Below are 23,491 nucleotides of genomic sequence, written 5' to 3'. Positions count from 1 at the left end.
ATTTCTTGGACAAATAAATCAGCATTGGCTCATGGATGTAACCAGCTTCTCTGGTTGGTTGGCAATAAGAGCTTGTGGGAGCCATGTGAGAGGCAAAATTTCATTATAAAGTAATTGTGCAGGGCAGTGTAAATATGTGGACCTCTGAAAGCGTAATTATATATGTGTGCACTTGGGCCCAAATTAAATCTTTGAGAAATAGGTAAAATTGGGAAAAAATAATGGGGTTAAATTTGGTTTTGCTGTTTTGATTGGTTTTTTTCTTAGAAAAAGTATTTTTTTCCTCAAAAGGCAAGTTATTAAACATAAGGGGTTTGAGCAACGTACAGATAGAGTGGAACAGAGTATAACCAGCAAAAATGCCTGAATATCTTGATTGCTGTTGGTCTCTCATGTTTTGTTTTTTTTAATGTTCTCAAAGAGCATTATTGTTCTGGATCAGAAGCTGCTGTCTGCATATGGTCTTCAGCTTCATCTGAGTCAATGGCAATGGCGTTTGTAAGGCTTTGTCAGACAATTAGAAAATCAAAACAGTTCTCTAAACTCCTGCTTAGTCCAGAAGTTTTCAAAATAAATGTCGATTAAAGTCTTGGTCCTGTGGCGTCAGCAACATGTGAAAGAGTGTGAAGAAATCACGCAGCTACAGCTCTTCAAAGCCAAAGGCATTTCCAACTGAAATTGCTCTCAGCAGGAGGACCTTGCAGAGGCTGAGGGGCTTGTTTTACTTTACAGCCTTGTTCAGCAGTAACACAGACTATTCTGCAGTTCTCATGCAGATGGCTGAGTTTTCATGTTCTACTGGCTTGTGGGGTGATGGGAGGTGGGAAGATGAGGATTCGTGTCAGACTTCTGGAGAACATAGAATTAGCAAAGACTGTTATGTACCTTCCATTTGTTGTGGATATTCATACAGCAAATACTGAGCTGAAAGTTCTTAGAGAACTTATGCTCCGTAAGTTTCATAAGATGATTCCCAGTATGCAATATCAAACCTCTCTACCTACTCCATGCAGTTAAATTTATTATTTGGGGTGAAAAAATAATTCTTCCTATTTCTTGTGTCAGGTAGCTGCAAACACTGATTTGTTCCTTTTTCAAAGCTGGGAAACCTTTAAGAAGACTTTCTGGAGAGTACATGGCAGTGGTGGCTAGATGATCTTTTTTTCCTAAGCATGGAACCTGACACAATTAGTGTTTTTCTGCAGCAAAAGCAGCATCACCAAGTCTGGCATTATGTAGGAGGGTTTACTTGGAAGCAACCAGGCAGATGAGGGTCTGTTGAAGTTAGGATCCACTAAACTACCTGTTTAAATTAAGAAAGAGAGAATATTGAAGTACTAATGGATAAACTGATGACATGCCCAGAAGTTAATGTGGTTTTCTCAACTCCTGACATTTTATTAAGATTCCTATACACAATGTTTAATTTGAAGCTGCAGTCTCTGGAGACAAGTTATTCCCTGACATCTTAGTTTTTGTCTAATACATTACGGTTTCTCACCTTTTATGGGAACACAGAAAAAGTGGGTAAGCATGACTTAAGTGTGTTAAGTGTTTAAAAGTTTAAAAACAGACTTTTAAAAATGGTCTTGGGATTTTTGGACCAGTGATTTTATTGCTTGGTAAACTTGACTTGATTTTTCAACATTTGACATTTGTGACAAACATTAGACATTGCTGAAGAGATTGAGACTAGTGTTTTTTTCTAGAATGCATAGCTCTGTAGTTCTCACAGTATGTGTAGCTGTATTTGCAGTTTGGTTCTAATTTTCAGACATGTGTTGAGCGCTTCCTCTCACACGGGTATATCTGAGATCAAAGCTGAGCCTTTGGCTTGTGTCCAAAGTAGGATTCAGTCTTTGTAGTGATGGCACTTCCTGACATGATCACACGTCAAGATGGCAGGAAAATGCAGTGTCTAATGTTTAGAATGTTTTATTAAAGGTAATTTTGTTGGGCACATTGTGAGTAATGTGGTAATTGGTGGCTTACAAAGATACTGTGCAGAAAATAACACCTTTCCCTATGCAAGGCCACTTTGAAGAAATAACTTTGACGATTCCACTGGAACGGAAATAGAATGGTTAATATTTACTACAGTGGTCTATCTCCTTTGAAGAAGAAAAAATTATAAATTTCCAGTTTTCAACATAGAGAAATGTTTACATGTATATACTCTAAGGGTAGCTATTCTTTGATGTAATAGATATTCATGACTGTGTGAACAAGGTAAAAGGTGATTCTGAAAGCTGCACAAATCATTTGGCTTTGTTAAGAGAAAAGATGACTGAGAAATCTAACAACAAAATGAAGGGATGGCACAATAGGAGGCAAAATTCAATAGTAACAGATGCATGCTAATTTTCATTGGGAAGAGTTGTTTGAATTTTTAGAAAGTATTGCTGCCTTCCGTTTGTTGGTAATATCAAGGCAGAGCTACAGTCAATGAAAATGTGTCTAAGACAGTGAGAGCTGAATTATGCAATTAACCTGTCAAGCATAATACCACAGGATATCATTTCACCCTGGAGTCTAGAAGGAATCAAGAAAGGCTCAGTGATGTGTACCTAATTAATTATACATTTCATGGAGCATTAGTATCTGATTCAGATATCCTTTAGAGTGCCTAGAGTGAATTGCTAACTAAAAGGGAAATAGAAGTTGTTTCCACAGATGGGTATTTTCTACCCCAATGTTTCTTGGAGATTCTTGCAGTTTTCTGAGATAGTGGAATGGTCAAGTCATTGGGCTGATTGAAAATAATAATTTTAGATCAAAGACAATAAAACCTACCTCTTTTCATATTGGCTATTATGAAATCAATAATGTATTTAGATTGTCTGGAGCAATGTTGTCAAATAATTTTGAATAGATTAATGATGAGAGGTAGGATAGACTTGAAATGTTACCTAATGAATTGCAAAAAATGCACAAGAAGATTAATTTACAAATCTTGTGAGAAAACTGGTAGAGAACAGCTCCTACATAAATACATTTTTATTTACTTTCCAAATTAAAATCAAAAAATCAGAAAGACAATTTGTAACCTGTGAGTGTGAGTAAATTTTTTAAATTATGAGTAAATATTGTAAATTGTGAGTGCAAATGCCTCAGAGTTTTCAGTTGCTAGTACGGCACTGTGCCTTAGTCATTGAATGCCTCTGGTGTATTTTAGAAGGTTAAGAATGACATTGTCCAATCCATGAAAAAGTTGGTTGGGTAAATAAATCCTTGGTACATCTGATTTCTGCTTTCACATTTGTCTTACTTTAGTACATATTCTTAATGCCATGTTCTTTCCCCAGTTATAAAGTGACTGCATTTTCTTATGTTAAGTAAAATATATCTTGATGTAACTAACTTTACATTTTTTTGTTTTCTTTTCCAGTTTAAAAGAATGCTCAACCGTGAGCTAACCCACCTCTCCGAAATGAGCAGGTCAGGAAATCAGGTCTCAGAATATATATCAAACACTTTCTTAGGTAAGATGATGAAGAGTTAACTTTTTTGCCTTTTGTGGGTTTTAAATCTTTCTGGCCTGTGTTAGAGCCTAAAAGCTAGTGGCTTTCCGTATTAATTTCTGCTTTTAGAAACTGTGCATTTAGCATATTGTTGTCAGCATTTGTACAGAGAGATCAGGTTAGATACATTTCCTCACAGTTCAAATAATTTGTGTACGTGATTTCCCTGTGTGTGTAATTACAGATAAATTTTAATGTACATATTACAACTACTATATTGCTACCATACAAAGAAATTAATATAATGAATTGCAGAGAATCACAGAGATTCAAAGAATATTCTGAGTTGGAAGGGACTCACAAGAATCATCAAGTCCAACTCTTAAATGAATGGCCCATACAGTGCTCAAGTCTACAACACTGGCTTTATTAGTACCATGCACTAACCAACTGGGCAAATCTCAGAGTGGTAATTATATATATATTTATATATTGAAGAGAATTCTGCCACTATATTTTCCTACCGGCACTACTGCAGAGGTTTCAGTGTGCTAGAAGCACATAAACCCATGTAACCTCATAAAATCTCACAGCATGCAGTTAAGATATTTTGGTATTTCCTGCCTGCACACGCACAGTTAGGTGCATGTGACTGAATAAACATCTGAACAGACCTTTTCTAGGAAGAGTTTTACAGCTCAAGATCTTGGCATGCTGGGATGTGAGCATTAACAAAAGCCTAACACAATATTAGAAAGAATATGGTTCCTTCACCATCGCTTTTTTTTTCCCCCTAAAATTCATGAAAATCAAGAAAATTTCATTCCTTATTGTTGGTTTTGAACATGAAGATAAAGATACTATACCAATCTCAAAACATGTTTTGAGCAAAATACTACTGATTCATGAAGACTGTAATAAGGGAGGCACACTCAAATACATCTAAATTAGGATACTTTAAAAAGTGACAGTCGTACATGTCATTCTGTGTGAGGTACCATAGCTGGTGCTTTTTTTGGCTTTTTTTGAGAGAAGTGGCATTTCTTTAAAGCACAATTTGTCCTGTCCCCCTGTTCCAAATGGATGGCTGAATGTGTCTGCTCAGCTGGCCCATGTGTGCCAACTGCTGCAGCACTGCAGGGATTCAGACAGCGGGAGAGGGATAAGCCTCTGCCATGGACAAGCAATACTGCCCAGCTTCAGATGCCCTGGAAACCACAGTGTGCAGCTGACTGAAAGGATGACCCACTTAGGCTGTGGAGACTGAGATGCCAGCTTCTGCTTGCTTTCACTTGAAAGCTTAAGACTTAATTTGACAGGGTAAAGAAATGCGTCCGTCAGCCTTTTGCGTGAGATCTCAGTCTTGAGCAGAAAGAAGGCTGAAAAGGCACTCACTTCTAATTTACTGGACCATGGGTACTGCTTTCTTTCTGCATGAAAAACTAGATACTTAAAATTGTAGGTAAAGAAGCAGCACAATAGTGAAAACAGCTCATCTACAGGTATATTGCTTAAATAATTTCAAAATATACAATCTAAGTATATAAGCTCTGAACATCTATGTGAAGTAAAAACTTTCTTCCCCTAAAAATACTTAATGAGTTTATTATCTATTTTTTTAATACATAACTTACCTTCTCACTATCTACAAACTTCCTCACATTTGTAAGTTAGGAAGGTGTCATGAGAAAACAGGGTTTTTTGTTCTTCTTATTTAAAAGAAAAAAAAAAACAACAAAACAAAACTGTTTTCCTTTAGGGCGACATGAATGTTTGAAGTTATTTATAATGACAAGAAATATAATCTGTGTATAAGACATAAGGTTCCTACACTGTGTATAATAATACGCAATGTTTTTCTTTTTCAGCGTCATTAACCTGTTTTCTATGAATGGAAAATGTTTTAGAACCTGTCATTGAGCATAGCATAAACAGGGTAAAAATGGCAAGCCATCTTTTCTGGATGTTCAGATGGGCATAGCCCTGTGTGCTCAAAGTTGCAAAAGCAGAGGCAGTCCCACGGAGTTTCTCTGGAGACCTAAAGTCATTCAGACAGACACTTCCTTTCACTTGAGTTATTCTGACAGCTCAACTTGCGAACCTCTGTTTGATGGGTCTAAACTTTGTGCATATGACTAAAGCCATAAACATCAAAGCACAGGCACAAGTCACAGCTCCTCATCTATTGTCAGTTTGCACCAGACAAGGGCTGCCCGGGCTCTGCCTTCCCTTATTCCTCCTTACAAGGACAATGCTCAAGTGTGAGGGGGTAGTCGAGGGACTCAGTGCTGCAGGCTACAACCTGGTGACATTTCCAAAGTCTCTTCCTTATTGTGATTTGTTTGGAATTTGAGGTGTCCATTAAATGTACCTGCTAAAGGGCAATTAAAAAAAAAAATAAATAAAAGGAGAAAAGAAAGTAAAGAAGCAAACATATAACAAGTTGGTAATTAAAAATGGACTTGCTAACCTCATCTGGTTTCCATGTTTGTATTGGAAATAAATATTGCAGAAAGGAAAGAGTACACATGTAAAAATCCCAAATTTTCTTACTTTCTTTTCAAATTTTACTTTAGTTTAAGGTGTATTTTAGCTGTTTTGGCTCATCTCTTGTGTCAGAAATATATTTTCTGGATTTTTGTGGTTTTACTGATATATTCCTTGAGGTCTAGAAAAAATGGAGTTACATTTCAACAGAAAAAAGAGATAATTTGAAGGGAGTCTTTCAACACTATGTTGAAATACAATATGAATAAAAGTAACAAAAAATAATTCCTGTTCTTAGTAGTTTTTTCAGAAAAGCCCTTCATTGCACTAACTTGGGTTTATTTGGGGCAGATGTTTGCAGTGCTCCACAACCCCATACTGTCTTTGCAGCAATCATGTGGCAGTTGCCTAAATATACTCTTAGCTTAATTCTTTTCTTAATTAATTCTTAATATCCTTTCAGTTTAATTATTTTCTAAAGTTTTGCTGGCACATATGTTGATAAATTTTATTAAGTGATGCTGCTGATACTGCTGAGGAGGCAAAAGCCCACAGCAAAATTCAGAGGTTAACAGAGCACTTGTTTTGTCATTATTATTGACTCTATTTGGGAGGTGCAGAAATGCTGCATTGGTGGCATGAACTGCCAGCAATCCAAAGTGCTTCTAGATGTGGCTGGCAAAAGGCTTTCCAAGTTTTACAGCCTTAGTAGACAGGACCAGTCCACCAGTATTAAATCCTTCCAGTCCTGAAAAAGTTGTCTAAAGGTTTACATGAGGACGCACATGGACAGGTTTTGAAATAAAATTTCAGAGAATGTTTCTCCTGAAAAGAAGAAATAAAGTAATTTTTTTTTCTTGCAAAATGTATTCCTGTGTGGTTGTAATAACGTTTTTATACTGAGATGATTGACCCTTTCTACAGCACTAGGGATATGGCAGAAGTGGTAATCAGACAGTCACAAGTTGCTTTTAAAGCCAATTCAGAAATAATGAGGCAATAAAGAGATCTGCTTGTACTGAAGTATAGGTCTATATTTAACTTTTCATGGGTTTAGTGATCTTTATAGAAAGAATCTATTGCAAAACCTTAAAAGAAAATTTTCTAAGTATTAAAAAGTCTGTAAGGTGCAACTCAACAATTATTTTTTATAATATTTATAATTCTTTTATAAATTATTCTCTTTTTATTCATTCTTTTGAAGACAAGCAACATGAAGTTGAAATCCCTTCTCCAACACAGAAAGAGAAAGAGAAAAAGAAGAGGCCAATGTCCCAGATCAGTGGAGTCAAAAAACTCATGCACAGCTCCAGCCTCACTAATTCCAGTATTCCTAGGTTTGGAGTTAAAACAGACCAAGAAGATGTCCTTGCCAAGGTAAAGAATATATATATCCTTGAATTTATATAAACAGAGTGTGGGGACTTTTCAGTATTGTTCTGTCCTCTGCTTATACACATTGATTTCATGCTGCAGGACCAAGCATTGATATCACTTCAAATAATCCAAATTTGTTGGAGTGGAAGAATAGCAAGTACAATCAGAATCAGATATTAAGGGTAATTTTCAGCATGAAGACAATTTCATCTGGAGAGGGAATGTAGATTAGCATTTGTGTTTGCATTAAGAAAGCTGCCTATTCGTAAATAGTATCTGAAGATTGAAGAATAAACATACTGTAAAATGTCACAGGAATGAAAATGTATAGATAGCAAACATATTTTTTAAAAATGCACAACGATATAGAGCATTAGGGCTACCCTTCCTGTTTTTAGCTGTATCATTTTATGTACATCCTTTCTCCTATTTTTTAATGAAATTTCTTAATATTTTTTGCACCAGCAGCTAACTACTTGGTAATAACAGAAAATTGGTATAAAGGCTTTTTGATCAAGTTTTGCATTTTAAAATATGGGTATCCTAACATTTTTAGGAATCGTATTTGAAGAGTGTTTCTGAGAACCAGGGAGAGAGCAGCAAAATTGCAGCATCTCTGGATGTTTTCTCCTTGCTGAACTTTGTTGTCAATGGACAGTGAGATAGCAAAATGTGTCAGTTAAACTCATTCAAGATACTGTAGATTTTTTCCCTCTGGAGCAATCTACTTAAGAAACATCTTTCCCACTTAGACAAATAAAATCTGAAAAATGGTAATATCAGATGTAAATTCTGTTATTGCAAGATTAGTAGCAGCTGCAGAGTTTAGCCCTTGCAAAGTTTAGCATGTAACTTGCACAGTGGCCAGGTTTAAATGAGTCCTCTGTTTATAATTGCTTCTCTCAAAAATTGCAGGAATTTTTGTGTTAGGTTTCAACCTGTTCATTGCTTGATTCTACTCTAGGAACTTGAAGATTTGAACAAGTGGGGCCTTCAGGTTTTCAGAGTAGCAGAGTTATCTGGGAACAGACCTCTGACTGTCATCATGCACACTATTTTTCAGGCAAGTAGAAGCAATCGTGCTGCTTTTTTTCTTGTCTTGGAGACTGTTCTGTGCTTTGAAATTTATCTGGTTTTCCTTTACCTTTGTAGGAGCGGGACTTGTTAAAAACTTTTAAGATTCCAGTAGATACTTTAATAACTTACTTGATGACCCTGGAAGACCATTACCATGCAGATGTGGCGTACCACAATAACATACATGCTGCAGATGTTGTTCAGTCAACCCATGTCCTACTATCAACCCCAGCATTAGAGGTAAACTACACTGAAGGAAAAAAAGTGGTAATTGAGAGAGAAGGGGATGTACTGAGAGTCTTCTAAATTAAATATTAAATACCTTAGTTTCTGCAAATTTTAAAAAGAAATCTTGGCGTTTCTTCAATGAATTCTGTTATTTTAAAGATATTTTGTGAGGATAAAAGTTACGTGTAAATATTGTGCAGAAAATTTCACATCTTTTCAGTTTAAATCATCCAGATTTTTGATGTTACAACCTTTTCCAATGTAACACGATGCATATCTTGTTTCCACCATCTTATTACTTATGCTATATCCTGTTCTGTAGTATTTTCCCATCTGGGACTCTACCTAACTACAGTAAGTGGAATTCCTTAGGAAAGTTTATTCTGATCTGGAAAGACTGCTTTTGTATTTATTTCTAAGACAAATTGAAACATGTACTAAATTTTCACTGGATTTTTTTTTTACCCCCCTCCCCCCCTCCCCATAAATAATTCAAAATTGTTTGGGAAAAAAAAAATCTGTTCTTTTTGTAGCAATTCTCTTCTTGAAAGTTCTTAAATCTCTGAAGTAGAAGGATGTGAAAACTGGAGATTTTCCCTCTTTTATGCACAGTTCAGGTCTTAACATAGCCAATGTTGATGTTGATATATCCCAGCAAATGGTTAGAAAAAATCAGGTAAAGGAAGCAGTAGAAATTTTATTAGTTCAAAAGGATTTACCTTCATTTTTAAGAAGGGCTACATTTTGACTCTTTCCTATAATAGTCAATATTTCATGTTACTGAATACATGTTTTACCTTCTTCTTAAAAAGAGGGTTATAAGTGGACTTTGCTGGCAGGTTTGGATCCTCAAAGAGTTGGAAATCTCTTGAAAAAGATTTTCTTGCTCAATAAAAGAGATCAGATAATTCTCTTAAAACACCACTGGCTTCAACACACAGATGAACTAGCCATCAGTAAAATTTTGGGATTATTTTCCAGATCAGCCTTAGCCAGTGAAATGGGAATGTCTGCCCAGTGACACTGCTTGTCTATGCACTTCTGAGCTGTCCTTGATCAATTTTGAAAGCATTTGCATCATGTGGGTGCTTCTGACAACAGGACACTGGGCTCAGTGACATTCAAAGTCCATTACAGTCCTCTTTTCCTGTGTTCCTAATAATGTTATACAAAAGGAAAATAAGTAAATGCTAAGTGAGATGTTTTGTAGTCTGTTGCTATTTCCTTTAGCATTATATAGGAGATGTGCATCTTTCAAGAACAGGACAATACACAGGAGTCAAGCTGAAATATTTAATTTTGATCTGTGCTATAAGTTAGAAACCTGAACTTAAAATTTTCTAATGAAGGTGGATTTATTTACAGAGAAGCTGAAAATATTTCCGTTGTGACAGAATTTAGTGATGCTCTCTGTATGAAGTACAAATCACTTTCCTTTAGCCAAACTTGAAATATTTATGAAATTCTACATAATTGATGATTTTACAAAGAGTTTGATAGCTCATGTGTAAATTATCTAGAGATCATGGTGTATTTCAGATGTATTTTGCTTGTTCACATCCAGATTCAAAGTAGAATCCTTTCCGCTGAAAACACTCTTCACTGGTTGGTGATTGTCATTTCTCTTTCATTATATTCTAGGCGGTGTTCACTGATTTGGAGATTCTTGCAGCAATTTTTGCCAGTGCAATACATGATGTGGATCATCCTGGGGTTTCAAACCAGTTTCTTATCAATACAAGTAAGTTTGGTGTGAAGTGGTTTCTCAAAAATTCACTCTGAGGTGTGCATGTAACACCTGAAAAATACACAGTTCATTCCTTGTTTACTTTTAACTTTTCTCAGTAAATAGATAGGTGCTTACGTTTTAAACCTGATATTACTTTACATTTTTTGTAACTTTAGAAATAATTTACATAGTATATAGTACTTTAGAAGTAATTTAAATAACAAGAATTACTAAGGTATCAATTATAAATTTGGCGTTCTTTCAATGTATTGCATGTTGTCTCACTCTCCTGGAAATATTTATATTGAACAGATAGCGTTTTAGGATGAGAATGAAGGAAGATTTAAAAAAAAAAAAAAAAAAAAAAAGGCAAGACAATGCCTTTGTCTTCGTTTATGTGTTTATATTGGACACGTGACATAAACAAGGATAGAAATTCAGAAAGCAGAAAAGCAAGTTCCTTTTTAGCAAACAGGGTCTGGACAATCTCTGCCTGCATCCTGTACTTAGCTTTTGGTATCTCATGCCATGTAGACAGAATTTCCTCACCCTGTTTCTACAGATATTGTAAACATGTTTGGTTTTTCTCTGACCCTAATGTCATCTCCATACTTGAAACCCAGTGTACTTCTGCATTCCTCAAGGCTGTTCTCTGCAGCATTGGTGAACCTCTATGCCCTCCTTGTTCATCCACTGAAAGAAAAATACTGTTAACTTTATTGAATCTGGTCATGACATATTTACTCAATGGTTTGTTGACCCAGTGGCAACCTGCTCGGATTTTGTTGACTTATATCACTATTATCAGTGGTAGCAGTTTGTACTTCAGTAAAAGTTCCATCATACTATGCTTCCTCTGCTCTCTGACAACTTCTCCTTTTAGGATAACTGACCCAAAAGTACAAAGTTGAAATAATACTAATAATCCAAGCACAGAAGAAGAAAAAGCAGCAGAAATGGAAACATACCTAGGGTTGTGTATTTGACCCATCTGGTTGCACATTTATAGATACTGTCACATCTGCATATGGGTGAACTTATTTCACAGCTGTTAAAATAGAATGACCCCAAATCTGCAGTAGAGTTTGGAGAGGGGAGCTCCCCCTCTGACTCATTGCTGCTGTATTTTCAAATAAAACATGCACTTCAGTGTAACCTGCACCTAGTTTTTTTTGTCTCAATGTCCTAAGAGTCACCCTATAATGAAATTGAATTTGATTAATCATCTGCATGAAAGAGGATTAAGATTGACTCTGGATTTTTTGTGCTTTACTGGGGACCAGTACAGTTCAGCAGTGTAGTACAGGCAGAGAGTGAATCAAGCTTTGTGCAATAAAAGAGTGTATAATACCTGAATTCTTAAGAGTGGGCATATGTAAGTAAAACTTTTTTTTCTTTTTGAATCAGAAATTGAGTACCAGGTTATATTGGTGGCTCCCAGGTTTTACAAGGAAACCAGTGGATTGTTTAGGTTTAAGAAGTTTGACTTAGTTGAAGGGATGAGTAGTGGTGCATAAAACTTCTTTTTAGATAGATTGAAATTCAGCTAATGTAGGAGTCATACACATGGTGATAATTAACAGCTTAGAAAATATATGTTGTTTTTCTCAATTCAGCTTTTGATAAGGGAGACTTATGTGTCAGTCAAGTAAAAACACTAATTGAAACTGCCATTGCAAGGCTGAAAGAAACAAAGAGATTTTGTTTCTTTTAAACTGTTCTGTGTACAAGGAATAAACTGCAGGAACAGAGACAGAAAAAGATCATCTGATGTTGGTTTCTCAAATCCAAAATTTTCCTAACCTCTAGATGATAATTCGCTTTCTTCTAGTTTTATTTTTCCAGTGAACAGAAAAATGTATTAAGATTTCACTGAATATAAGAATACATTAAAAATTATACAGACTTAGTTACCTAAAGTATGTACATATTTCCCATATTTTCATCTTACTTTTTATCACTAGTTTTGTGATTTTTATGGCTATTATTTTCCTATTGAAAGTCTATTACAGAGTTCTCAACTAAACTGATCCCTCTTGAATACTATTAAAGAACAAGCAAATATGAAGTATATTAGCATTCCAAAAAAATATTCTTGAATCTTATAATGTGTTGCAGAGGTTACCAAGGGGAACTATCTTCCATTTTTACATCCATTTTGATGTTGAGTGCATTTTAGCTGTGTCTGTAGCTCCAGCTCTTCCAAAGTATTTTGGCAATGTTGAGTGTTTTGCTGTTGCAGCAAATCAGAAGGCTGTTTGAAAGGAAAATAAACTAGTGCCTGTTTTCTGCATAAGAAAAACAAGTATGCAAGCTTTGTATGTGTTCTATGAAAGACAAAAGAGAGATCATTTTACAAACTTGCTTTTTTTCTACTTCTGCTGTGACAGTTTTGCTGCCTTTGGGATAAAGAAAGGCAGAGGAAGACTTTCCTGATTCAACAGATCAATTTATTCAAGACAGGAGAGGAAGACAGGAGGAGAATAGATAATGAGATTAATGAAACCTGAAGATTTGAAGATCAAAGCTTTTAGAGGCCTCCCATTGAACCAGAGGCATTTTAAAACATAGCTGCTGTAAAAGAAGAAAAGAGGACGAAGAGTGGAATAGACTGATATATGTCTAGGCTACTCAGGCTAGAACAGCTGTAATAAATAGAAGTTAATAAAGCACATGAAAAGTATGATTGCATAAAAAGTATTTGAGTTTTTTTGTGATAGATTTATTTAAAAGCTGTATCTTAAAGCATATGCAAGCTGACTGTACAGAGTTCATGGGTTAAAGCTAAAGCTGTGCAAAAAGTTTCGTAACTGCTTTGATTTTCCAGAGCTGTGTGTTCAGCAGGTCTGAGCTGACCTTACAGGTGTTCCTTAGCACAGGCATGGCTGGGAAAGTGTGTGCTGTTCTCACAGCCATGGGGGGTGACTGAGGTAAGAATAATTCCATTGGTCAGGACAGCATTACAGACAGCATCAGAGACTGACCACACTCAAACACAAGGCAGCAGGCAGGGCGGGCCACTGCCTGCAGTTTCACACCACATGACATCACATGGAGAAGACAGAAGCATAGCTGTTACCATCCTACCAGCCTTCTGTTGTACCGACTAATGACTGTAAGCCTAGTGCACTAGGCATCTGAGTGTCTTAGATAACTGCAGAAAGACATGATTTGAAAACCAAGAAGCAGGTGCTCCGCAGCAGACTTGCAGAAAATTCTCAGCTGAGTATTCCCAGGTCAAAGTGCTGGAAAGCTGAAACTTGACTAACAATATAATTTTAGATGTTGTGATGGAGAGAGGCATGAGAAGACAACACATCAGTGTGTTTTAGTTGAGGTGTGTTTATGCATTTATTATACATATATTATTTTCTAAGGGATCTCATGCAAATTTTAAAATTTATTCTGAAAATTACCTTTCTTTTATTTTTTCTAACTTGCCACTCCAGGCACATGTACATGCATCATTGCAAAGTCTTTTCTTTGTTTTGCTCAACATATTTTGGCTTGACCTAGTAAGATATTCAGTCAATAAATTTTGCAACTTTCAGGGCTGTTACTGAAAGTTTATCTGTAAATCTTTTTATGCATGTAGTGAATTTGAAAAAGATCTTAAGGGATTTGGTAGAAGCACAGGCTTTAGTAACGTTCTGCCCTGCAATTGTTATTGCAGATTCTGAGCTCGCCTTGATGTACAATGACTCATCAGTACTGGAGAATCATCACTTAGCTGTGGGTTTCAAGCTGCTACAGGAAGAAAATTGTGACATTTTCCAGAATTTGACCAAAAAACAGAGACAATCATTGAGGAAAATGGTCATTGACATTGTGAGTTTTGAGAGACTGTCTTCCATAGAGCTAGCACATTGAATAATAAAGCACAGAAGCATTTTATGATAAATTACATGTCATCAGGCCCGTAAACAATGAAGTGAAAGTTTGAAGTTTTGTCTTGTCTTACCCAAACATGAATGGTGGGTTCTTTTAAGTTTCATTAACTTTCTATGCATTTCTAGAAGGTATACAATTATGTTTCAAGCTGGTTTTGTACTGACATGTATGCCATTCTACCGTCACAGTTAGAAGTTTGCTACCAAATTAATAATGAATTTGGGCTGATCATTCTGAACAATGCTGAACAATGATTTTCTCATATTCTTAAAATAACTAATATGAGAACCTATTATTATGAACCTACGGGACTCATACTTGTATCTTGTATTTAGACATAGAAGCTTTGAGTTCCTTCCAAAACTGTTGATTTATACGCTCAATTATTTTCCAAAAAAACCCCAGTAGAATCATTTACATAGTCTTCAGTTTTTGTTTGTTTATTTCTAGGTACTTGCAACAGATATGTCTAAGCATATGAATCTACTGGCAGATTTAAAAACTATGGTTGAAACTAAAAAAGTTACCAGTTCTGGTGTTCTGCTTCTTGATAACTATTCAGACAGGATTCAGGTAAGGAAATGCATCTGAAAATGGTCACTTGTATTGCATACTTTATAACATTGTCCTCCCCATTCTCAAGCATGGATTAGAGCTCTCTTTCATATCATGATTCTCTGCTTCCCTCCCTGGTCTAAGTGACATGGTCTAAGTGACTTTCTGGGAGACTAACAAAGTAGTGGGTTAGTTTGGGACTAAAAGAGGCTTTGACCTTCCCTTCAAATTATCGAAAAGTGATTCTCTTTCTCACAAGGATGTTGTGACCTTTATAGTGACAAAAGCAGCAGAAGCCAGGTAATTCATGGCTATTACTGCAAGTGTGAGAAGCATGAAAAGCACATAAGTTTTGGCTGTTCAGAATAAATCTCACGTTACATGTATTTTCAAGATTTTGTTTTACAGTCACCAGAAATGTAAATAAAAAAGGAGCTGCTTTTCTTTAGTGTAATAACACCACAGATGTTCAATCTGTTCTAGGTTCTTCAGAATATGGTGCACTGTGCAGATCTGAGTAACCCCACCAAGCCACTCCATCTCTACCGCCAATGGACAGACAGAATAATGGAGGAATTTTTCCGTCAGGGAGACCGGGAAAGAGAGAGGGGAATGGAGATAAGTCCCATGTGTGATAAGCACAATGCATCTGTAGAAAAATCACAGGTAATTGATTTGATAAGACAGTTAAACCTTTTAGAAGAAAAGGATGGTACATAGTCATGTTTAAATAAATTCTGAATGCACTTTTTCCGTTTCTTCATCTGAATTAATTAATTCAGCTCTACAGTGGCCAGTGAGGCAAATTGAGACTTTTACTGTGAAAACATAGTGCATGGCAATATGGTTGCAGAAGGGATTCCATCACTGTCCTGATCTTAAAAGCAGCATACACGCCAAAAGAGATTATTGTACAGCTAATTGGGGTTTCCTTCAAAAACAGAATATAAAGCAGATATTTGGCTCACTAGATGCAGTGGAGTTGTTTGGAATGAACAGCTCACTTGAAAAAAATTGCTTTCCATGCCCTTATCCAATATCCTGAATCAGGAAATTTTTTTTAAAATAATTTTTTAATAATTTTGAAAATTTATTATCTAAACTAGTATGATTTCCTGTCAGCCACCTTTAAGGATAATGTATCTTGTGTCTCTTCCTAGCAATATATTTTTCATACTTTACATGACTTATTCATTTCTCTGTGAATAATCATATTCTTCTGTTATTTGAAACAGGTGGGTTTTATAGATTACATTGTTCATCCTTTGTGGGAGACATGGGCAGATCTCGTTCACCCGGATGCCCAGGATATCTTGGATACACTGGAGGACAACCGAGAATGGTACCAGAGCACAATCCCTCGAAGTCCCTCTCCTGCACCTGAAGATAAGGAAGAGGGAAAGCAGGGTCAAACTGAAAAATTCCAGTTTGAATTAACACTGGAGGAAGATGGTGAGTCAGACACCGAAAAGGACAGTGGAAGTCAAGTAGAAGAAGACACCAGCTTCAGTGACTCCAAGACTCTTTGCACCCAGGATTCAGAATCCACTGAAATTCCTCTTGATGAGCAAGTAGGGGAAGAAGTGGAAGAGGAGGAAAACCAAACAGCAGAGCCTTGTGTGGTAGAAGAACACTCTCTTGACACATAACAATTAAAACTCTTTTTTTTTTCTCTTGCTCTCTCCCTTTCTTTTCCCCTTTCTCTCTCTTTTTTTTTTTTTTTTTTTTTTTGGGGGGGGGTGGGGCTGGGACAATTTTGGTTTTGTTTCGGATTTGTTATTTTTATTTTTTTAATGTAGATAATGATTTCCAAAGTGTATGTCACATACTACAACCGTGGTCAGAACTTGGTATTATCTGCCAGGATGATTGTTGATCAAAACTGAAGTTGATGACTCAGTTTGGCACTCAGGAATATTGTAACCAGAATTTTCACCTCCATGGCGTCAGAAAGCAAGGGGAGAACATCCATAAATTACATTTTAACAAGGTCTCTATTTGGCAGATTCCATTAAATAAAGCAAAAGCTTTCAGAGGAGTACCACCTGCCAAACGAATGTCAGTGTGCTTTGATAGTTCTTGAATTCATTGTATTGTATTGTAAGACATTTCATAATGTTCATCTGTAGAGGAAACAGACAGAAAAAATATTGAGGTTCCTACTGGAAAACAAATTCACAAAAATGATGGGACACAAATGGGTTCTGTTACCAACACGAAGATAAGCTGTGAAAATTGCATAATTTTCTAATTTCTAATCTTCTGAGACATTACTGAAAAAAAAAATGTGGCCCAATGGGTTGCACTAACCTCTCCATTTTGTATAATATGTGAAAGAGAGATCTTTTTTAGAGCTTACTTTTATTAAATATACCAAGGTATTATATTTTTAAAAAACCCACTTTCATCTGCCACTGGTTATTTTTTTTTTTCCAAAGAGTAACTTACAAATTTTCAGTACAAATCTGTACTACGCTAGATAATAATTCTTGGGTTTTTTTCTTTGATTAATTTTTTTTTTTTTTTTTTTTTTTTTTGGCACCTTAGAATGTCATGGTAATACTGAGCTGTAAAAGTCTATTATTTTATATATTAGTGTGTTCCATGAATATTCTTTGTGTTACAGAAAACTTTTTCAGTATGATAGCTTTTTTTGTTTATTTCGATTTTTTTAATCACAATTTTCCTAGATGTGTTTGTGGACTTACACAGTGCTTTTGCCCTCATAGTGGCCTGATCCTGCCAACTCTGTCTTACTACAAGAAGTGGTCCTGGTGATACCAGCTGGGACCACTAACACTAGGATTTGCAGGACCGGAGCCTGTAAATGAGTAATGAATATTCGTCAGTACAAAAGCACCTCTTTTGCTATTCTAATAAAACCTGTTCCTCTGAAACATGGTTTTTCAGGCTGCTTTTGTCTGGGAGCTACAGACTGCTAAAGCAGAACAGACTAATACAGTGTATGAAATATTTGTTCTGGTGCAAAAAAGCGTTAGTATAGTATTTCCAAATTATGACTCCCAGTAACTGTTAATCTGGGTAGCTATCTAGTTAAACCATTTGCTAATCTGAGAGGTGTACAACATAAAAATCATGGTTATTTTTCATGTCTTTGTTGCAAGAAGAGCCAGGCCAGTCTTGTCTTTTTATATTATTATGTGAGCAGTGCATCATCAGAGTTGTAATTTTCTCCATATTATTTCAATCTTAGATCTTTCCATCCTTTATCCAGTTTGTGCTAAGAGAATCCTACCCTTCAGTTTAATTGGTACTGAAAGCTTCCATAACTTGGAAAGTTAAAGGGAGGTAGGAATTCACATTTGTCATTTTTCAGTCTTGTTGTTTGGCCACATGGAAGAAGAGATTTTATTTCCTCCACTTTACTCTTCATTAGATTTGTAGTTTTGAGTGTAGAAGATGGGAAATATTTGCCTAGGGAGGCTAACAGAGTCCCATGCTGTAAAATTCTATCAAAATGACAATATCAAGATAATTTCTTAAGAAAATGTGATAGCAGCAGCCATTATTTTCACTTTGGGTTTTTTTTGTAGCAAATTTGCAGATATGAATTCAGGTACTTTTAAATTACCAGAGATCGAGAATAAAGGCCTGTTTTAAACTAATTGGCTGATAGTTCAACTTTTAATAATTTTTGCATTCTTCTATGTCCAGGTCATAATTTTCTTTACCATTAGCCCTCAATAGGGCCTTAGCATTTAGAAGATGAAGAAGGAGTAAAAGAATGAAGATAACTCACAGGGGTTTTGTGTTTTTACTTTTTTTAAATTTTTTTTTCATCATTTTTTACTGAACCTGTTCCATCAAAAAGTCCTTTCAGCCCCCAAGAGTGCCTGGAGCCTCAGTAGTGGAAAAGCAATATAAATTCCGGAATAACCAGTAGGACCTGGAAGGTTTTGTTTCTGCACTAATTGAAAGTAAATAAACATAAAACCATATCGTGAGATACACATCTGTACATGTGGACAATCAAATCATAGAAAATGATACCATTTCTTAGAGTTGGGGATATAATGCACTGTACAATCTTTTTTTTTTTTTCCTATTTTGCCAAAGTGTGTTTTAGCATTGTACACTGCTTTTAAAAATACAATTTACAAGTGGCTTTATGTGTTGTGAATATTTTTGCCATAAAAAAATGCAGTGGTGGATATTGAGTGGGAGGAAAAGAGAAAAATCACCTTGTTTAAAACAGTTCACTTTAGCTTGCAAGTTGCTGTACTCAGTAATGCTGTATTTAAATTCTTAAATTGTTTTGTGTCATAAAAAAGGATAATGAAAGAATATAGATTGAACAAATAGCACTCAGAAGTTTAAAAACTTGAATGAAATGGATTTTATAGAAAGCTTTGCCAGTTCTTTTCAAAAGCGTTATTTATTTTTCGTGCCATGCATTTTTCTCACCAAATGACCTTACCTGTAATACAGTCTTGTTTGTCTCTGTTTACAACCATGTATTTATTGTAATGTACATACTGTAATGTTAATTGTAAATTATCAGTTCTTATTATAACATCATCCTTGTCAGGGTGGTGTTGCTGTATCTGGAAACTCTTGGTGAGAGAATGACTATTGTGTATACATATTCCTTGTACATTTCTTCTCCTGTAATATATTCAGTGTCACCACAGAGCTCGTTTATGGAAGATTCAAGAGAAGTATAAAATACATAAAGATATATCGATTTAAAAAGCTGCAGGTCTTTGGTCCCAGGGCTGTGCCTTAACTTTAAACAATATTTTCTTGTTTAGCTGCATTTGAAAGTAAGGTAGCCTTGGGGCTGGGGCTGGGCATTTCTACCATATTTTTAGTTGCTAACTGATGGGGGATACTCTTACGAGCTAATATGTGTAATACTACAATAAATTTTCATTCTTGACCCTGCTGGAAGTTCAAGCTTTTGCAGACTTCTGGTAATGATAATTGTATTGTCTCTGAATATCTTTTTACAGCCTGTAATTGGGGATTATTGCAGCCATTTTTTGTTCCTAAAAAAGATAAATAATTGATGCTGCATTTCAGTGCTGAAATGCACTGAAACAGCTTTGGAAAGCATCTCTAATAAACATTTGATTTTAATGCATATTGTGAAATGGAATGATCAGAATTAAGAGGGTGTAACTCATACACTTTTACAATTGTCTGTAATGTCTCTTCTTTAGTAGCACAAATGATCACTGTATAAGCAGAATCCATAGTAGGATATACAACTTCAGTCTTGGAAATGCTTTCCAATATTAGTGTTACAAGTAGCCAAAGTTTATTTTATATAGGTGTAGCTAAAGCTTTGTGCAGGTGTGTGTAGCATAGTGCACTAGCTCTCCAGAAGAGTAGTAAACTGTTAGATGTTTTAATAACACTGCTATTAGGTTTGCAGGTTGGACTGAGCAACTCTTGCTGTTTGACTTGACACACTGCTCCAGATAACTCAGAGCTGGCATCACTGAATTTGCCAGAGCGAGGTAAATTCCTCTTCTCCACTTCAGTGATGCCTAGCCCTTGTAACTTGCGACTTATTCATGAAAGGAGAGATTCTTTTTCAAGAAAAAACAGAATCTCCTTTTTGACACAAACTGTAGATTTTAGCAGCCCTGGCCCAAAGGAATTCGAATGCTTTTGTTTTATATGGTCTAAAAGGGACACTACAACAACAGAAATCCTGAACAATTTCTTGTTACTGTTTTAATTCGGTATTTTCTTTGGGGATGTCTTGAGAGTGGCAACTTGTGTGAACATTGCACATGGCTATTCTTTCACTGGTTTCTTAGCCTCTCTTACAGCCTATGGGTTAGTACTGTACATCAATACCTTCATATGAAATTTTATATGCAATGGAAATAAAAGCATGTGTTGATTCTGCCTAGTTACTGTATTGAATTTTGTTTTTTGAAGGTTAACTTTTTATACATGCATCCCATAACTTTGATAGCTTAAGAGAAAACACATTTCCAGAATAATTTGATTACTGCATTTTGTCGGAATAGTGTTTCACATAGATAATACAAAATAAATGTCAGCCAGAAAAGTCAATCAAATATGGTATTTCTTAAGGAACATAATCCACAAAGTTGTAATGTATAGTTATAATGGAAAGGCATACAATCTTGGTTTTAAGGAAATTTTACCACTGGCTTCAATGGCTTTAAAGAAACTAGTTGTCTATAGGTTGTCTAGAGGAGCAATATTCTGGGATAACAGAAAAAACATAGCCAAAGAAAAACAAAAAAAAAAAAAAGAAAAAACAAACAAACAAACAAACAAACAAAAAAAACCCACCAGTGTACCAGAGTTAAACATTGTCACAATCTCTGTTCCAAATGTACGATAAAAAGATATTGCTCTTAAAAATAAAATTTATAAATTTAATGTCTTCTTGAGGAAGAAATATGGTCTTAGCGTGAATCCAAATCTTAAAGTGGTTTCCAGGCAACTTTTAGGTGCCCGGCTTTCAGGACCAGCATGAGGTTTTGTGGGACTCTGCTTAACTGAAAATAGTTCCTGGTTGAAAAAAATAAAGTCTATGTTCATTTTTTTTTTCCTTAACTCTCTTAGATCCTTCTCTGGGTTTAGGGGTTAGCTTGCAAGGAGAATGAATTCTTAGGACTCCTTTTTATTCACACCTTTGTCTCAGAAAATGCTGATAAGTGCTGTGTGGGGAAGATGAAGGATGCTGCAGTGGGTGGAAAAATTAGATGATGTCTGTCACTCCTGTCAGGCTCCTCCTCCCATGTTTCCAGCAGCCCTAATAAGAAAAAGGTTTGCATACATCATGGCTATTATTATAAGGAAGAAGGAGTCACAAATTACTGTTGACAGTACTAAAACCTTTTCAGAAGGCAGAGCAGCTACTACAGCCCTCCATAAGCCTGAAGCTCAAGGCTTCTTTCCTACATCCTCTGGCACGACTTTGTCATTCTCTGCACATGGAAATAATGCATCATAACAGAGAATTTTCAGAGCAAAACCAAAATATATCCCCTGTTTCAGTGCAGACAGCTGCTGCCGTAGCAATTCAATGTATTTATGAACAAATGATTCTTCTGTTTCCTAATGAGACAAATAGTCTGAATAGCTGCAGCTTTGTTTGCTTAATCTCTCTGCAACGTGGAAAATGAAAGTCACAGCTACTAGCACACGTAGTGTTTACTGGAATGATCAGTCCAATTTCTCTCCAGCTGTGATTAATTTTCGCTTAGATTTTTCCAGGAAAAAAAAAATCAAAAAAGTTTGAAGATGTTAGAAAAGCCTATAAAACTTAGTTCAATTTAGTTTAATCTGAAGAATAAAGAAAATCTCTAGCTTCCTCCTGTCAAACTGGTTGATAAATCTGCAAAAGTAATAAAGGGGAATAGGAATTCCAAACAGAAATCAGAGTGACAAATTGGGAGCAAAACCTGAGCAGGGAGAAATACTCTCCGACTAAAATAATCTCATCTCATCTCATCAAAGACATCCTATGGCTTGAATATGGACATTAGGAGAGCTGAGTTTCAGTTTGATTTTTTGTCTCGGTTCCCTGGGTACAAACCTGTATCTATTTTGCCTTTTTGCAAAGCAAATATTTTGAATCCTTTGAAGTTATTGTGGTGGTGGTAAAAACTGTTTATTTAGTTTAGATGTATATATATAAATTAAAAAATTGTTCAATACAATGCAAAGTTAATCTCAGCTTTAAAGACTAAAAATGTGGGATGACTGTCTCAGGTAAACAAACCTTTAGCATGGCAGGCATCACAGCTGAGTTAACACCTAGTGAAAGCAAGAAGGAGAAGACATAGGACCCCAGGTAGTGTTAATGATCTAGTGCTGATGAGCTGGGCAGACAGCAAGTACTGAGATCAGAAACTCATCATTCATGCTGCTTCAGTTGTACCCCCATCATTCTCTAACATCCATTGCGTTCAAATGTCTACAATATCTACATCTCTAATTTGCAGCAGAGACCATTTTTTGTTTTTCTGAGGAAGTCTGGAAAACAAAATAGAGGTTTTGCAGCATGTAGTAGTCAAACTACAGTGGCATGTTTTATACATGTGTAGGACACAGCTTGCAGCAAACACCTGTAAGCCATCATTGCATGGGGCTAGCAGAGACAGTTAAAGTTAGCTTAAAATCCTCAGAATCTTCTGAAGTTGAGAGTCCAGAACACCGATAGCCAAATACCTTAAGAACTTAAGTTAAATTTGTTCCTTTACTGTGTGCTGGTTTTGTCTGGGGTAAAGTTAATTGTCTTCACCCTGATGTGTTTTGGATTTGTGCTGAACACAGAGTTCATAATACAGAGATGTTTTTGCTATTGCTGAGCAGAGCTTGCACAGAACCAAGGACTTTTCTGCTTCTTGTGCTGCCACACTGGTGAGGAGACTAGGGGTGCCTGGGAGGTTGGGAGGAGGCACAGCCAGGACAGGTGATGCCAACTGACCAAAGCGATATTCCAGACCATGGGACATCATGCTCAGTATGTAAAGTGAGGGGAAGAAGGATGAAGGGGGGACATTTGGGCTGATGGTGTTTGTCTTCCCAAGAAGAATGGTGTTTGTTTTCACTGTTGTGTGTGTTTGGGCCTCGCTCTCCTGTAGATGGCTGAACTCCTGCCTGCCCATGGGAAGCAGTGAATTCATTTCTTGTTTTGCTTTGCTTGTGCGTGCAGCTTTTGCTTTCCCTA

At 36.0% G+C, this 23,491-nt stretch overlaps 1 protein-coding gene across 3 annotated transcripts in view; it reads left to right on the top strand.

Annotated features, from left to right (window-relative positions):
• Positions 1-16,496, top strand: part of PDE4D (phosphodiesterase 4D) — a 352,649-nt gene extending 336,153 nt beyond the window's left edge. For all 3 annotated transcript variants that reach the window (XM_066181178.1, XM_066181179.1, XM_066181180.1), the window contains exons 7-15: positions 3,389-3,482; positions 7,153-7,325; positions 8,290-8,388; positions 8,478-8,642; positions 10,272-10,371; positions 14,033-14,187; positions 14,701-14,823; positions 15,289-15,471; positions 16,041-16,496. In XM_066181178.1, coding sequence (XP_066037275.1) covers positions 3,389-3,482; positions 7,153-7,325; positions 8,290-8,388; positions 8,478-8,642; positions 10,272-10,371; positions 14,033-14,187; positions 14,701-14,823; positions 15,289-15,471; positions 16,041-16,454 — 1,506 coding nt within the window. In that variant the 3' untranslated portion in view covers positions 16,455-16,496. The remainder of the gene's footprint in view (positions 1-3,388; positions 3,483-7,152; positions 7,326-8,289; positions 8,389-8,477; positions 8,643-10,271; positions 10,372-14,032; positions 14,188-14,700; positions 14,824-15,288; positions 15,472-16,040) is intronic.
• The last annotated feature ends 6,995 nt before the right edge of the window (positions 16,497-23,491 follow it).

This window comes from Chamaea fasciata, unplaced genomic scaffold (genome assembly GCF_029207755.1).
Source record: "Chamaea fasciata isolate MVZ Bird 193981 ecotype frontalis unplaced genomic scaffold, bChaFas1.0.hap1 SCAF_4, whole genome shotgun sequence".
In the NCBI taxonomy this organism is placed as follows: Eukaryota; Metazoa; Chordata; class Aves; order Passeriformes; family Sylviidae; genus Chamaea; species Chamaea fasciata.
The sequence above is the reverse complement of the archived record's forward strand: the minus strand, read 5'-3'. Positions and strand labels throughout refer to the sequence as shown.